Source organism: Vigna angularis, chromosome 8, assembly GCF_016808095.1.
Source record: "Vigna angularis cultivar LongXiaoDou No.4 chromosome 8, ASM1680809v1, whole genome shotgun sequence".
NCBI lineage: Eukaryota > Viridiplantae > Streptophyta > Magnoliopsida > Fabales > Fabaceae > Vigna > Vigna angularis.
Window position 1 is genome coordinate 12,238,805 of NC_068977.1, and position 15,194 is coordinate 12,253,998.

Genomic DNA, 15,194 nt, shown 5'->3' on the forward strand with positions numbered 1-15,194 from the left:
ACCAAAGCATTTGCAAAACGCGGCACTCAGTGGTACATTCTGGCACTCAGCATTCTGGAGCTAAAATGCTCCCAAACCTAACTAAAAGAACTGGCATTCAAAGCCATTCTGCTATAGCTTAACACTATATCAAAAACTTGAAAAAGAATGTTGTGATAAAGAGAATTTGACATGTTTAATTTATCAATTTGATACTTTCCCCTTAGTGCTTTGGTTTAAAAATATGTTTACATACAATCGAGCATGTACCAACTTACTCTATTGTGTTAAGACAATATCGTCTAGAGAATCGACCATCTAATCAACCCAAGTTTTGAAGTTTAATAAAAAGTTTTAAACGAAATATTGATGTCCATGAAAAGTTGTTTAAAAGAAATGGTGTTTAAAGAAAGAAATATTTGGTATCGTTTAAATAACGCTTTCTAGACCAAATTATCTAATGAACCAAAGTAATGAACAACGTCTAAGAAAAGAAAGCATCTCTCTTCAGAATTATCTAAGAGACTATATGAGTAACAAGCTAACGTCTTATGAATGAGAAAGTCTATATTTTTATAACACTAAAGCTAAAACAATTTTTTATACTAGTGTTATATCAAGCAAAACGTCTTAAGAATACATCATCTAATGAATTGTAGCTAAATGCTATAGCCTTTGAAGAAACATCTAATAATTATATCATCTGATGATTACACATATTATAGGTTTTATCAAACTATGCATTTATGAATGACATGACAAATAATAAGATGATTTGAACACGCAATACAGTCTAACACTTATTAACGTTTAAAACATTTAATACATGTATGATAAAGTGCTTCAATGTTTGTATACTTTGTTCTTCATATTTGTGCATAGTAGAAAGATATTATCAAAATCATTGCACCCAATAAAAAAACATTGTTAGAGAAGAAGAATATTTTAGGAATGTTTCTCTTGAAACCTTCTACTTTGTCACATCGTACAAGCTTAGTTTTGCTAAAGGCTACGATGAAGCTTTGACCCCTACAAAAAAGACTAAAGTTTAACTTCCTACTTGCTCCCCTGAAGTTAACTTATATATCTAACGATCATCTTTCAAGAGAAGCTATATATAGATGAAAACTTGAAGATAAGACAAGAATGATAACAAGAAGCATAAAGTAAGAAAGATAATGAACTCAAGCTCTATGTGCTCATATATCATCTGACGTTGTATATTTCTTTTGAGAGAAAAATCTTAGCATACTTGAGACCAAAAATGGTTAGAATACTTGAGACCAAAAGTGGTTAGAATACTTGAGATCAAAAGTGGTTAAAATTAAAATACTTGTAAACTAGGAGTAATTAAACTCGGACTAGTCATGCTGACTAGGTGAACCAAAAGTGGTAAGAATATTTGTTGTAAATCTGTAGAGGTAAAACACGTGTAATCTTTGAAAAGATTAGTAGAACCCTTTAAGAGTTCTTAAGGCAAAACTAGATGTAGCTCAAGATTGAGTGAACCCGTATAAAAGTCATGTTTATTGCTTTCCTTCCTCAAACGCTTTCACAAAATCCTTTTTAAAACATCTTCATCTGAACTTATATTTTATTTGTTAATCTTTTGAAAACCCGTCAGATGTTACAATCAATCACAACCACTCAAACATATAGTTTTCATCCAATTCACATTAATTTTACATACCAAACCAAATTTCGCAGAAAAAGCCAATTTTATCCCCAATTCATTCTAGCAACACATGCAAATTACAACTAATAATTACAACATAGAACAACATATAAAAACCACAAGTTTAGCTCCCCTCACCTGACTAAATTGTTTAAACAGTTATAAGATAGCTCAATATCTCAAAACTCATAAGATACTCTATCTACACAAAGAAACATAGTAAAAATAATGAGGGTCTACCATTATATCATTATTGAATATAAAGTCGAATAGAAGACTAACATGACACATACAAGAAAAAATAAATTCGATTCAAGAAATAAACATAAAACCAATTTACTCAAATGAAAAACTATAAATTCAAATTAAACAACTCATCGGGAGATCAATGCCATAATTTTGGATCTTTAATAAGACGAACGAATGGTGGGAAAATTTAAAAAAAAGACAAAAACTTTAATAAAAATAATTTAGAGAAATGTATTTTAAAATAATAAAACTTAATTTATAAAAAAATTTATTTATATAACCCATTTTATTATTAAAATAATCGAATCATTATTTTTGAACTATTATGAATTCTAAAATATAATTTTCTAAATCATTACATTAAATATAAAATAAATAATTTTCACTAATAATTTCTAAATTATAATAATAATTGGCAAATAATAAAGTCTGCTTTTAAAATTAAATATACCTATTACAATATTGTTAAAATAATATTATTTTAATTATTAATGGAGATTAAAATACACCTTAATTCATTTTGGTGAAAAATTAGACTAAATAAAATATAATTTATAATTATGGGTCTATGTATTAGTGTACATTTTAAATGAAACCCAGACTATATGACACTGCTGTGTGCGTTTACCATAAGAAAATGACCAAATATATCTAAGGAATTACAGACTGTGTGGTGTTGAAACAGAATCAGCGGAAGAAGAGTGTGGAAAAATGGGAGAAGAGAGAGAAGATACACAGAGGCTGAAGCGAATAGCGGCGGATTCGTACGACTACGACAATGACTCTCGATGGCCTGATTACTGGAGCAACGTCCTCATCCCTCCGCACATGGCCTCTCGTAACGACGTTGTTTCCCACTTCAAGCGCAAGTTCTACCAGCGCTACGTTGTGCGTTTTCTTTTCTCCTTTTATTCTTCTTTACCTCCGTACCCAATTTCTTTGATTCCCTAATTTGCCATCAAGTTTCGATTTTTAAGCCCTTTGGCCAATTGGGTCGTTCTCCTTTCTTCCAATAGGGGTTTTGGGGTTTCTGCAAAATAAAATACTTCATGCCTTTTTTAAATTCTTACTTTACCATTGATGAGTGTTTAGGCCTTGGAATTTGTTTAAGTTCACAATATTCATCAGATTGTGTTCTTTTGTGTTTATTTGTCAATTGTTCTTTTTTAGTTTTAGGTGGGGAGGGGGGAAGGGGGGGTGGCGGGGAGGGTTACATGTATAGTCTATCATAGTAATTGTGGTTGAGTCTATTTGGTAATTCTTATCTGGATGTTACTGAGCCATTTGTAGTTGTGAGTGATGGTTGAATAGCTTGTATTGACTAGTAATATGACCAAAATAGTGTATCTAACTGAGGGGCTGCTCTCATACATGAGTTATTTTTTGGAGTTGAGTGAGACTTAAATCCAAACTCTAATGTGTATATATCTGTGTGGGCCTTTAGAATGTGCGTTATTTTCATTGACTTGGTAAATCGGTTGTGATTGTAGGATTTTGAAGTGTGATGGAAATCTCATATTGACTACTATCCTAATATACTAATATAGTCAAAATAGTGCATATAAGTGAGGACAATCCTTTCTGTTAGCTAATATATATGTGTGTGTTGTGCGTGTGCGCCATCATGTTGTTGTATCAGTAGAATTTTCGGTATTTTAATTGATTTAGTAAATTGTTGTAACTGTTTGATTTCGAACAGGATTCTGATCTGATGGTGGAACCAATGTCAGTCGGTGCCAGTTCATCCCAGCCTGCTCGTTCATCAGCAACCTCATCAACGACGCCCCCAACAAATAATCAACCTCGTGCAAGAAGTTCTGGTGAATATTAGAATACCTAACACAGTGATGCTTGTCTTGGTTTTGTGTTTTTTAGTTCTTTATTGCACGCCTGCCCAAGTCTTATTGTATGTGTTGGATTTTTCTGCAGCATCAACTAATAGAACATCGGGGACTACATCCTCAACTGCAGGTGCAGCACCTTTGCGCTGGGATCGGCAGACTATTATGTTTTCTGTCAATGCTTGGGTATGCTCTCTTCATCGGTCAAGGCATTAATCCATCCTCCACTTTTGTATGACTGTTGACCATTGTGATACCACGTTTGACTGTTTGATTAACTTAGTTCTCTTTCTTACTTGTCTCTGAATAGTTTATGTTAAACTACTTCCAGACTTAAATATAAGCAAAAAAGACCCAATTTACATTGATTAAGTTAGTTCGTTTCATTCAATTTATTGATTTTATGAAAAGTACATTTCCTAAATTGCCCTTTATTATATTTATTGGAGACTGATACGATGATCCTATGCATAAAAAAATGTGTATCTTTTTCTTTTGGTTTTTAGCCTGGCTTGAATGTTCCTATTATTAGTTTATTTCTATGCTTTGTTTGGACATAGGGTTAGGAAAGGGAGCATAATCCCTTCCCACCACACTCTTTATATAAGGAGAGCTCATGTGTTACATTTTGATAACTTTGACTGAATACAAATATGCATGAATTTTTATATTGAGTGTGTCAGAAATGACTATTCTCCATACTTATCTCGTTCTTCCAAATTCCTAGTACTAAATTTTTGTTTATTCTTGAATTTTTTTCTTGTTTTATGGTTTCTGCAAAATTCAAGATCACTTTATACTCTAGAAGAATCTTTCAAAGATTTTATTCAAAATCCAATCTAGCACTCTTCCCTGAAGGTTGAGTGGAGAGATCCTCCAACCCAAGCAAGCCTCACCTGGGTCCTCTCGTCATTGGGTATTAGGTCTTAGATCTGGCATCTTCGTGACAGCTCCTGAATTTCGTAACACTTTAGGAAATTTTCCGCAAAGCTTCAAATTAGTAGTGTAAGTAGCTTTTGAGTCACGCTTTCTTGATCTGCTTCATTCAATGCTTTGGTGATGTAATTTCAATTTGTGGTGCAAGCAAACATGATTCAACTTCTGCAAGCTGTTTCAATTGGAGTGAAGAAGCAACATATGAACTTGATGAAATCCAATTCAGTGCAAAATTGTTGGATCATTTGATAAGCAAAGCAAATTGTGCTTTTGTTCGTATTGATTCAATCCAAGCAGTTCAATAAAATTGTGATTCATAGACAATTGGTCCACTATCATTTATGAAACATTTTCAAATAGTAGAAATGGAAAAGCAAATCCACAAGTAGCTCGAGTATTGATTCAAGCTGTGGTGAAATCAAAATTTGGTTCTATGCGGAACTATATTTAAATTTCAAAAGCACAAGGTGTACAATTGTGGCAAGCAGTGATTCATTTTTTTTCTAATTGGTGTAATTTCTTTGGAGAATCAATCAAAGGTGGTAGATGCTATTGAATCAAGTGTCATTTTCATAGAGGTGATGCAGTATGAATCTTTGAAGGGGTTCAGAATTTAACCTGATTATGGTGCTTGGAAGCTTTGAAATAGTGCAAGCATGATAAGGGTTTATATTACAATTAGCACATACGGTATTTGTGTTTAAGTGATTAAGAAAACTCAAGGAAGATCTCTATTAAGAAAATGCAAGATCTCCATTGGATACGAAGATAATCCCTTAAGTTATTTAAGTATGAAGATTCACTTCACAAGAGTTCAAGAGAAGGAAGAAGAGGATTCAATTGACAAAATAAGAATAGAACAAGAATATAGGAATGAAGGGTGTGGATATAGAAGCATAAACAAGAGCATGAAAAATGTAAAAAGATGAAGAGAAGAGAAGAGGATAGGGAATGGGAAGGAGGCACGCCACTTGGGGGATGGACTAACCCAAGATGAGTGGTGGTTATCGCCACTTGAACCAAGGTTCAAGGTAAGACTAAAGAAAACAAAACATTCTGATAAAGGGCACTCAAACAGCTGAACACTACATAATATGATCAATCCTTTACAAGCGGTGGAGAGATACCCTTATATAGGCATAGATAAGGGACCTAGATGGAATTGTAATGCATTTTCTAAAAGCTAGGTTAGCCCTACACATTCTAGAAACTAGGTCAGTCCAAGAGAGGGCAGTACCTTGGCTTGGAAAGCAAGGAGCCGCACACCGTCTTCTAGAAGGTCAAAGGATGACCTCTCTTGTCTTCTTGGTCCACCCTCCCAAAAGGGTTTTAACATGAGAAAGGAGGTGTCCAAGAGCAAACAAGGTATTGGGCTATGAGTCCCAAAGCTCCTTTCCCCCAAAAAGGGTCTCAACATGAAAAGGAGAGTGTCCAAGAGCAATTCTACAAAACAAAGAAATAAAAATGAGTCTATAATTTATTAAGATATAATGGAAAAAGCAAATTAGAAGAAGAAATGTGAGATGTTTATTTTTCATAAGCACTCTCCTTCATCTTTAGTAGGGGTTAGGGGCTCATCAAAGTAGATTGAATAGGAGAATCAACATGGTGTAATTCAAAGCAGCTACACTAGCACACTGTTTATTTTGTTTTCAATTCAATGAGAATTTAGTTAGTGATTTTGAATTTGGCATTGGCAATGGAAATTGAGTGAAGCGCTTCATCAAACAATTTGGGTGACTTTGAATTCACGTGAATAAAGCATTGCAGTGCAGGTTTTGTTGATTAAATTTGGAGAATTAATATTATTGGTGGCCTTTGAATTATAAATTGAAAGAGGATTTATTAATTTCTAGCAGCTGGCAATAGTGTGATAAAATTGGAGAGTTGGAATGAGTTTCAAATGTGTTTAGGGATTTAGTAATGGGTTTTTTCAGTGCTTGTGAATCAAAGTATGAATCATAAGCAACGTGGTTGATTGAAGAATTATTTTAACTTGGTGAACATCATCTGGAGTAATTCAAGAAGTGATGGAATAAGTTCTCCAAGCTATATGACTCAAGCAAGGTGGAGACTTCCAAATGGGTCGGTGGTTGCAAAAGCTTGATGGTTGTGGGAATATTGTGCATATGTGGTGGGTTTGATGTGGTGAGATGGTGGCTCCTCCTCCAAGCTATATGACTCAAGCAAGGGGGAGAGATTATGGTGGTGTTTGGGTGCTTTCAAGAGAGGTTGGACCAACTCTTAAGGAAGGGTGGCTAGAGGAAACCTAGATGGGATGCTCTAGCCTTGGTGACCTAAGTTGAGTAGTATGGCACAAATTTGGCTTCATAACAATACTCACTTCAAAGGTGAATTTACATGAGAGGAGACACCTCTATTTATAAGCTTAGGTAACCCTAACAGTGTCTCCAAATGGTAGGAGCAAAACCTTAATACTCTAACTTGGAGACCAAGGTAAAATCCTCTCAATTAGGAGGATGACACATGGTCACTACTAAGGAGAAATCCTTTCCATTAGGAGCCTGACACATGACCACTGCTAAGGAGAAATCTTCTCCATTAGGAGCATGTCACATGGCAAGAGCATGTGTCTCACAAAAAGAGAGCAACTTAAGACCACTCTAGCCAAGGGCCCACAAGCTTCTAGAAGGTTTGCTCTCCAAGCTAGGGTTTTTACCCTAGATCCATGTTGCCTCCTTAGGGCCCATCTTCTCGATGCCCAAAACCTTACACTACAACCTGAGGCCCAAATACAAGGCCCAAAAGAAACCCTAGACTACTTGGCCCATTATACAAAGCCTAAAATAAACCTAATCTACTAAGAACTCATTGATGACCCATGATGATAAGAGCTTGGACCCACTTTCCACATACGACTCCAACTCTTCTTGAGTATGCTTGGCCATGGCTAGGAGGCATGCCATCAAGAAGGCAAGGGGGTGTGAGGAGAATTTTTTTCCATGAAGATTTGACGCAGGTAGAGGATTCAAAATTTGAGAAAATTTTCTTGATCAAGGGGAAGATAATGTGATCATAAACATAAAAAAATGTGTAATTTTGTTTGTTTAGCCTAACTTGAATAAGTTAGTTATACCCAATACTAGTCTATTTTTATGATTTGTTTGGACATAGGGCTAGGGAAGAGAAGTGTTTTCGTAATCCCTTCCCACCATTGTCTCTATGTAAGGAAGATACTCCTTTTGATAACTTTGATTAAATACACATTTGAGTTCTTATTTTGAGTGTGTCTAACTCAAGTGATGAGCCATCCCCCCTTTGCTCATCCTATAGTGACGTTTCTTTGCTTTTCTCTTAGTGTGACTCGTTGGTGGTTTAATCAAAGTTTGGGGAAGTAGAGGATTTTTTCTCTTAGGGTTTCTTATCTTGTGAACCATGTCAGATGTCACGATTCTTCATACTTGCTTATCTATCTCATAGGATTGGGTGGTGCAAGGCTTTCCCAATCCCTAACACTAACTTCATTTTTTGTATATTCTCAATTTTTTTTAATTTTTTTTCCCACAAAATTGTAGATCACTTTTCAACTAAAAACCCTTCAAATATTTGATTCAAGATTCAACCAAGAGTTTCTTTCTGGAAGTGGAAAGATCCTCCAACTCAAGCAAGCCTCCCTTGGGTTCTCATATGAGATGGTGCTCAAGTTTGGATATAAGGGTATTTTTTAAGTAATAGTATTAAATAAGATTGAGTTAGTTGGAATATGCTTATATTAAGTCACTAGACATGAGCAGTTTTTTTTGCTTATATTTGAGTCTAGAGGAACTGGTTATATTCTAATGGATCTTTCTTTTAAGAATTATACACAATTATGAATTAAATTTTAGTATACTAATGGTGATAAAAATTGCTTTAATCACTATTTCAAATTTTGTCTTGAACATCTGTCAAGAAAAGACAAAAGGGTATTGAATTAGGAATAGATGCATTGAAATTGTGAACTTGCCAAGTTATACAATGGCTAACTCTTTATGTACCCTAAACTGTATACTTGCGTATCTGCATGAGTTCTGTTGCTGATCCTTTAGTTTATATATTTTCTGTAGGTGTTTGTTGTTGGTTTCCTAGCAACCATTCCACTGGTACCGAAGCATCTTTCTCATAGGGCTTATCGACTTTCTTTTCTGGGCACTACTTGCTCATCTCTGTACTCTTTGTACTCGCAATATGGAGTAAGTTTTTGCTGTGATGTTACAGTTAGCATTATCTTCTGAATGTTCTTATTCTTCTGTCTCTAATTTGTTGTTACTTTGTAATTGTACCATTGCAGAAGCCAAGAGCGTGGAATATGCAGGCCTTGCAAGTTTACTTTCAATCAATAACTGCTTCAAACGATTTTATATACTTCATCTTCTGCCTTACATTTGTTACATCTCATCTTTGCCTTAAATGTGGGTATTCCTTTGTCGGCTAATCCCATGTTGCTCTTCTTTGCTTCTTCTTGAAGGAATTGATGTTACCATTCCTTTATGCCACTTTCATGTCCTTCTCTTTATAATCTGCTTTTATTATGCTGCAGTTGCTTTAATACCTATCTTATGTTGGTCACTTGAACATGTTGCCAAGTTCCTGAGACGGAATTTCAGTCGCTCGATGTTGTACAGGTAAATTATCTTTGAAAATATTTTACTAGTAACATAGAAAATAATGTTCCTAAATGGGACAGCATTGCTCAGTAAGCAAGGAACTGATCCTGTTCTCATCTCATATTTTCATTAAATTACTGTCAGACCCAAGAGCTTCAATACTCTGCCTTCCCTGCTGTGCATTGTTTAAATGAACAGTTTGGCCTTTTGCACAAAGAACTTAATTGTTACTCTTTATTGTTGTAAAGCCAAGCGTGGAATTTCTTATATAATTTCAATGTTATTGTGATATTTCTGTTTGAACTGTCTGAATCATTTTTCTAGAATTAGATTTGATCTTTGAAAGGCCTAAACGAGTACTTTCTTTATACCATTGTCTGAATAATTATCTTAACATCTGTATGCATAATTTTTTATTGTATGCATAATGAATCGCTAAATTCTCACTTAAGAACTATTTTTTTTATTTACATTGACATATAAGTTATATATTTTTTTTCTTTTGCAATTTTGTTTATATAGGAAGTACTTGGAAGAGCCTTGTGTTTGGGTGGAGTCAAACAACACTACCCTCAATATACTGACATCGCATGCTGAGATTGGACTTGGATTCCTGCTTATCATCTCATTGTTCTCGTCAGTTTCTGAAGCTTTTTCTTTCTTCCCCCTAATATTTCTGTGGCACTATCCCTTCTCCATACAAATTATTATTTGACTCACTCCACTGTATTTCTTACCCACACATGCAGGTGGCAGCGGAACATAATACAAACATTCATGTACTGGCAGGTTTGTTTTCTGTCATAGCACTGGTTCAGAATAAATGGGAAAAATTGTTAAATATATTTGAGTTAGAGATGATGAATTCAGGATAAGACACAACTCTTAGGCATTCAAGTTACTTGGACCCTCCTTTCCAATCAAAATTTGAATTACCTCACGTATTGCACTGTCTTAATTAATTATTCACCGGATCACTGTTATTAATAACTCCATGTTGCTATAATTTTGTTACTACTTTTCCTCTTGCTGTAAACTTTTTTGATGAGGGGTTTACTGAAACATTGCTATAGTCTTGAACATTTTTGGGGAAAATGTTAGTTTGAGCCAATGTTTTAAATCCTAGATAGCAGCATGTAGTGGAAGACTCGGTAACAGCTATAGCATAACCGTTGTTTTTATTTAGTTTATAATGTATACTATATGCATATTAATTATAAGAAATGATTAAATTTACTCCAAATTATTACCTTTCATAACCAATAATTTAAAGTCATAGCTGTCTTAAATAAAATATACAAGTAAATTCCAAAAGAAGTCAAATACAAGTTTGCTAAATAGGAATTACCAATCATCGTCTTCTAAAGCCCAGTCTTGCTATTCATTTTCTCTATTTTCAATCTTAGAAATTAAAACCCGAAAATAGCACTCCAGAATAGCCCTAATGTCTCTATTCAAAGGGGTTTTTTTGAATCATACCAAATAGCACTTCTATTCCACTAGATCTGCTATCCTAAACTGCTCTGCCACCTACCGTCGCCTTTAGCCGGCAGCGCCTCCTCTATATCAAAGAAGGGAACTGTGTATAACCAAACACTATTTAATGTGTTTATCATCTGAGGCAAAAGATATCTGTGATCTGATTAATGACTAATTTACTAAAAGATACAACATTATAGAGAAAAGTTGTACAGTTAGCATTCTTTTCTCAACAGAAAAGGATTGGAAAAGAAAAAAAGAAGAAATGGGGTTGTGGTACTTTTGAATCAACCCTCTTCTTTCTCCGGTTCTTTTGTAACAAGTATTGCATTGAACAAAATCTGCAAAGAAAGAAATGAAATAAAATGTTATTACTGACAGACATGTATTAATTCTCATGTTTTCCCTATCTTCCCGCAGCTTTTGAAGCTTATGTATCATGTTCCTGTTACCGCCCCTTACCATCAAAGTGTCTGGGCTCAAATTGGGAGGACGGTTAATCCTGTCATCCAACGCCACGTACCATTCTTGAAGGCTCCTGTAACTGCAATTCAAAGATGGTGGCTAAGGTAGAAAGCTTGGCTAAAAATGGTTTCATATGAAGACCAAGTAAACATTTTTTGTTCCATTTTCTTAAAATACAGTTTGATTTCACATCAAGTGACCTGTTGGTTATATTACAAAAGACTGAAGTAGATTGAGTTGAATAATTGATCTAATCCTGAATGTTAGATTGATTGAGCAGTGTGTTCTTTTACATTATAGCATTATTCGTATATGTTAATGTTTTAAATCCCATATAATCGGTGTGCAGAAAATTAATGACATCCATAACTAACAAAAGTTAAATACAAGTTTCCTGGATAGAAATCATCAACCATTAATTATTTTAGTAAAATAAAGTGTTTATCACATTTACTATTCTTACAACTATGGATTTAAGCTTTTGAAGTTAAAATTTTAAAGTAGACCCTAAAAGAATCGCCTAGTCTGTACTGGGGCAATTTTTTAGTATCTACACGGCTATTTGGTATGCAATGACCCCAAAAGATAGATATATATATATATATATATATATATATATATATATATATATATATGTATATATATATATATATGTATATATATATGTATATATATATATATATATATATATATATATATATATATATATATTTATTGGTTAAACAGTTTACTATGTTGTCTTTTAGTCTTCTTTGCTCGGGAAAGATTATTTAGATCTCCTTAAAAGGAGGCTTGGTAAATCATAATATATAGTTAGATAGATCTCATCTTACGTGTAAGGTTGAGTTAGATAAACTTATTTGTGGTAAGATGGTATTATATCATATTCAAGTTTATTGAGATTATATTGTCACTCTTACCAAGCTCTTTTGAATTACTCACAAATATTTATTTGCAAGCTTAAGATGTTCATTTGTTTTGCTATATTCTTTTTTCGACATGAAAGAGGGTGATGAAAATCTAATATAAACTAAGAATTAAGTTAACTTATAATATATAAATATGATGTAAGAATTAAGTTAACTTATAATATATAAATACGATGTAAGAATTAAGTTAACTTATAATATATAAATACGATGTAAGAATTAAGTTAACTTATAATATATAAATACGATGTAAGAATTAAGTTAACTTATAATATATAAATACGATGTAAGAATTAAGTTAACTTATAATATATAAATATGACGTAAATCTTATTTATAAATTAAAGTTAAATTATGTTTAAATTTTACTTTCTTAATATTAATATAATACTATAATGATTGTAATTTGTTTTAGTCAAATTTATTAGATTGCTGTGTTATTTTTTACTGGACTTTTATTAAACTATCACAAATATCGAATTTTACATTAAAAATGTTAATTCTTCAATATAAGTGCGTGGGTTGGAGATTCCACATAAATTAGTAATACGACTAAATCATAATATATTAGTGGATGTACATATTATTTTATTAAGTTAATTTTGTAAAATTGAGTTAGATGTAAATTTATTTATTGAAATGGTGTAAAAACTATTTATAGTTTATTGTTTTTCATTTTATTGGAGTGAGAATTGATGGAATAAGTTCCTCTAAGTAAGTTATATGACTTAAGTAAGGTGGAGACTTTCAAATAGGTTGGTGATTGCGAAAGTTTAATGGTAGTGAGAATATAATGTGTGTATGGTGGTTTGGATGTGATAAGATGATGATTCCTCCTCCAAGCTATATAACTCAAGCAAGGAAGAGAGACTATGGTGGTGTTTAAATGTTCTCAAGAAAAGTTGGATCAACTTTTAAGGAAGAGTGTTAGAGAAAACTTATAAGGGGTGCTTTGGTCTTGGTGATCTAAGTTGAATAGCATGGGGGAGACACCCTTATTTATATGCTCAGGTAACATAAAGGTATCTCCAAATTAGAAGGAAAACCCTAATACTCTAACTTGGAGACCAAGGAAAAATCTTCTGGATTAGGAGGATGACACATGACTACTACTAGGAGAAATCTTCTCCATCGGGAGCATGCCACATGGCAATAGCATGTGTCTCAAAAAGAGAGTAACTAGGAGATCATTTTAGCTAAGGATTCACAAGCTTTTAGAAGGTTTGCTTTCTAAGTTAGAACTTTTTTACCTTAGATCCAATGGTCTTCTTAAGGCTCATCTCTTCTAGGCCTAAAACCTTACACTACAACCCTAAAACCAAATGCAAGGCCAAAAAGAAAACCTTGATTACTTAACCTATTATATAAGGTCTAAAATAAACCTAATTTACTAAGAACTCATTGATGACCCATGATGATAAGAGTTTGAGCTCACCTTTCACAAATAACTCCAACTCTTTTTGAATATGTTTGACCATGGCTAGGGAGTATGTCATAGGAATATGATTGAAGATCCCCTGATTACCTAGGAATAAAGCTAAATTATAAAGCTAAGTTATAAAGTTAAGTTAGAATATATAAGTAGGGTACAAACCTCAGCTTAAAGTTGATTTTGCAAGGTTGAGTTATACATAAACTTACTTACAAAGTGCTTTTATATCAAGATTAAAATAAACTAAATATTATTTTTATTTGTAAAAATATATAAAATTAGGTGTAAATTTCACTTTACATTCATTTTAGTGAGATTTATTGAGTTTATTATGTTACTTGCTATTATATCTCATACCATTTACAAATATCTACTTCCACCTAATTATAATTAAGTGTAAAACTCACTTATAAATTGATTGTGTGAAGTTGACTTACAAATACAAGTGAGTATTTTATTGATGAAGTAAGTGGGAGTTAACAAAATTTTTCCTCAATAGGTTTTAGAATAAACATCTAAAAAAAGTAGAACTTTAACTAGTTCTAGAAAATGATGATTTTTCCTTTCTACAACCTAGATTTGGAGTTTACACGTTAGTTTAGGAATAATACTGTTACGAAACAAAATTTCAAAGAATTCGTTATTCATATATTTAGTACTATAGTTAAACTTCAGATTTTTTTTTCCTAAATTTATTTTTGACAAGACAAAAAAAACTTCACGATGTGAGAGAACTCATCTACTTCTCATAATGAATGTCCATGTTATTCAAGTACAATAGTCAAACATCTCATTTTAGTTTGTTGATTCTTTTGTCAAATAGGTTCTTATTGTGATGTCTTTGTTTTGTGTTTTTCTTCAATGTATGTTATATAAAAGTCTATATCAGGATGAATCTTATTTCTTAAGAACAATGACTTAATCAATAAATTAGTCTTTTGAATGATATACTAATTATTGCAGTGAGAGAGGAAATGTTTATTACTTTTAATAAAATGCTTGTTTGTAGGATAGAATTTACTTTAGTTGTAATTAAGAAATACTTTTAATTGTTTCATTTACTTTTAAATAAATGTAAATAATAATTTTTTTGTATTTGAATATCTTATAAAATTACAAAATTACAAAATTACATACAAGACAAACTAGTGATATAGAATATGATAACAATCATATTACTTAATATATATATATATATATATATATATATATATATATATATATATATTATCTAACTAACAAAAACTCAATATATCATAAAAATTTAAAAAGAACTTAATTCAAAATCTTAAGTTTATTAGGAACTTGAAACTTAATTAAGCATATCACAAAATTATAAAATATAAAACTGTAAAATTGTAAAGATATAAAATTACAAAATGCAAAAAATTAAAAAATTATAGACTAAAAAATTATAAAATATAAAATCATAGGATTATAAAATTATAAAGTTTTAAAATTGTAAAGTTATAAAATTATAAAATAATGAAAATTTTAAATTAGAAAATTAAAAAATGAAAAAAAGACCAAAATTATAAAGCTATAAAAATATAAAATGACAACATTATAAAATTGTAAAATCATAAACTTATAAAATCCTAA

General features: G+C 32.1%; 1 protein-coding gene across 1 annotated transcript; it reads left to right on the forward strand.

The window, feature by feature from the left end:
- The first annotated feature begins 2,534 nt into the window (after positions 1-2,534).
- Positions 2,535-11,523, forward strand: LOC108343765 (uncharacterized). Its single transcript, XM_017582137.2, has 9 exons — positions 2,535-2,791; positions 3,603-3,723; positions 3,833-3,930; positions 8,748-8,873; positions 8,972-9,092; positions 9,221-9,305; positions 9,810-9,923; positions 10,037-10,076; positions 11,187-11,523. The coding sequence occupies exons 1-9, from the start codon at positions 2,615-2,617 to the stop codon at positions 11,337-11,339; spliced, it is 1,035 nt and encodes a 344-aa protein (XP_017437626.1). The 5' UTR covers positions 2,535-2,614; the 3' UTR covers positions 11,340-11,523.
- Positions 11,524-15,194: the final 3,671 nt, after the last annotated feature.

Excerpts from the sequence above, each read along its gene's own strand:
- LOC108343765 (XM_017582137.2), top strand. The coding sequence starts at position 2,615 with ATGGGAGAAGAGAGAGAAGATACACAGAGGCTGAAGCGAATAGCGGCG. Across the intron at positions 3,724-3,832 it reads ACCTCGTGCAAGAAGTTCTG|CATCAACTAATAGAACATCG; the intron begins GTGAATATTAGA and ends ATTTTTCTGCAG. Across the intron at positions 9,306-9,809 it reads AGTCGCTCGATGTTGTACAG|GAAGTACTTGGAAGAGCCTT; the intron begins GTAAATTATCTT and ends TTGTTTATATAG.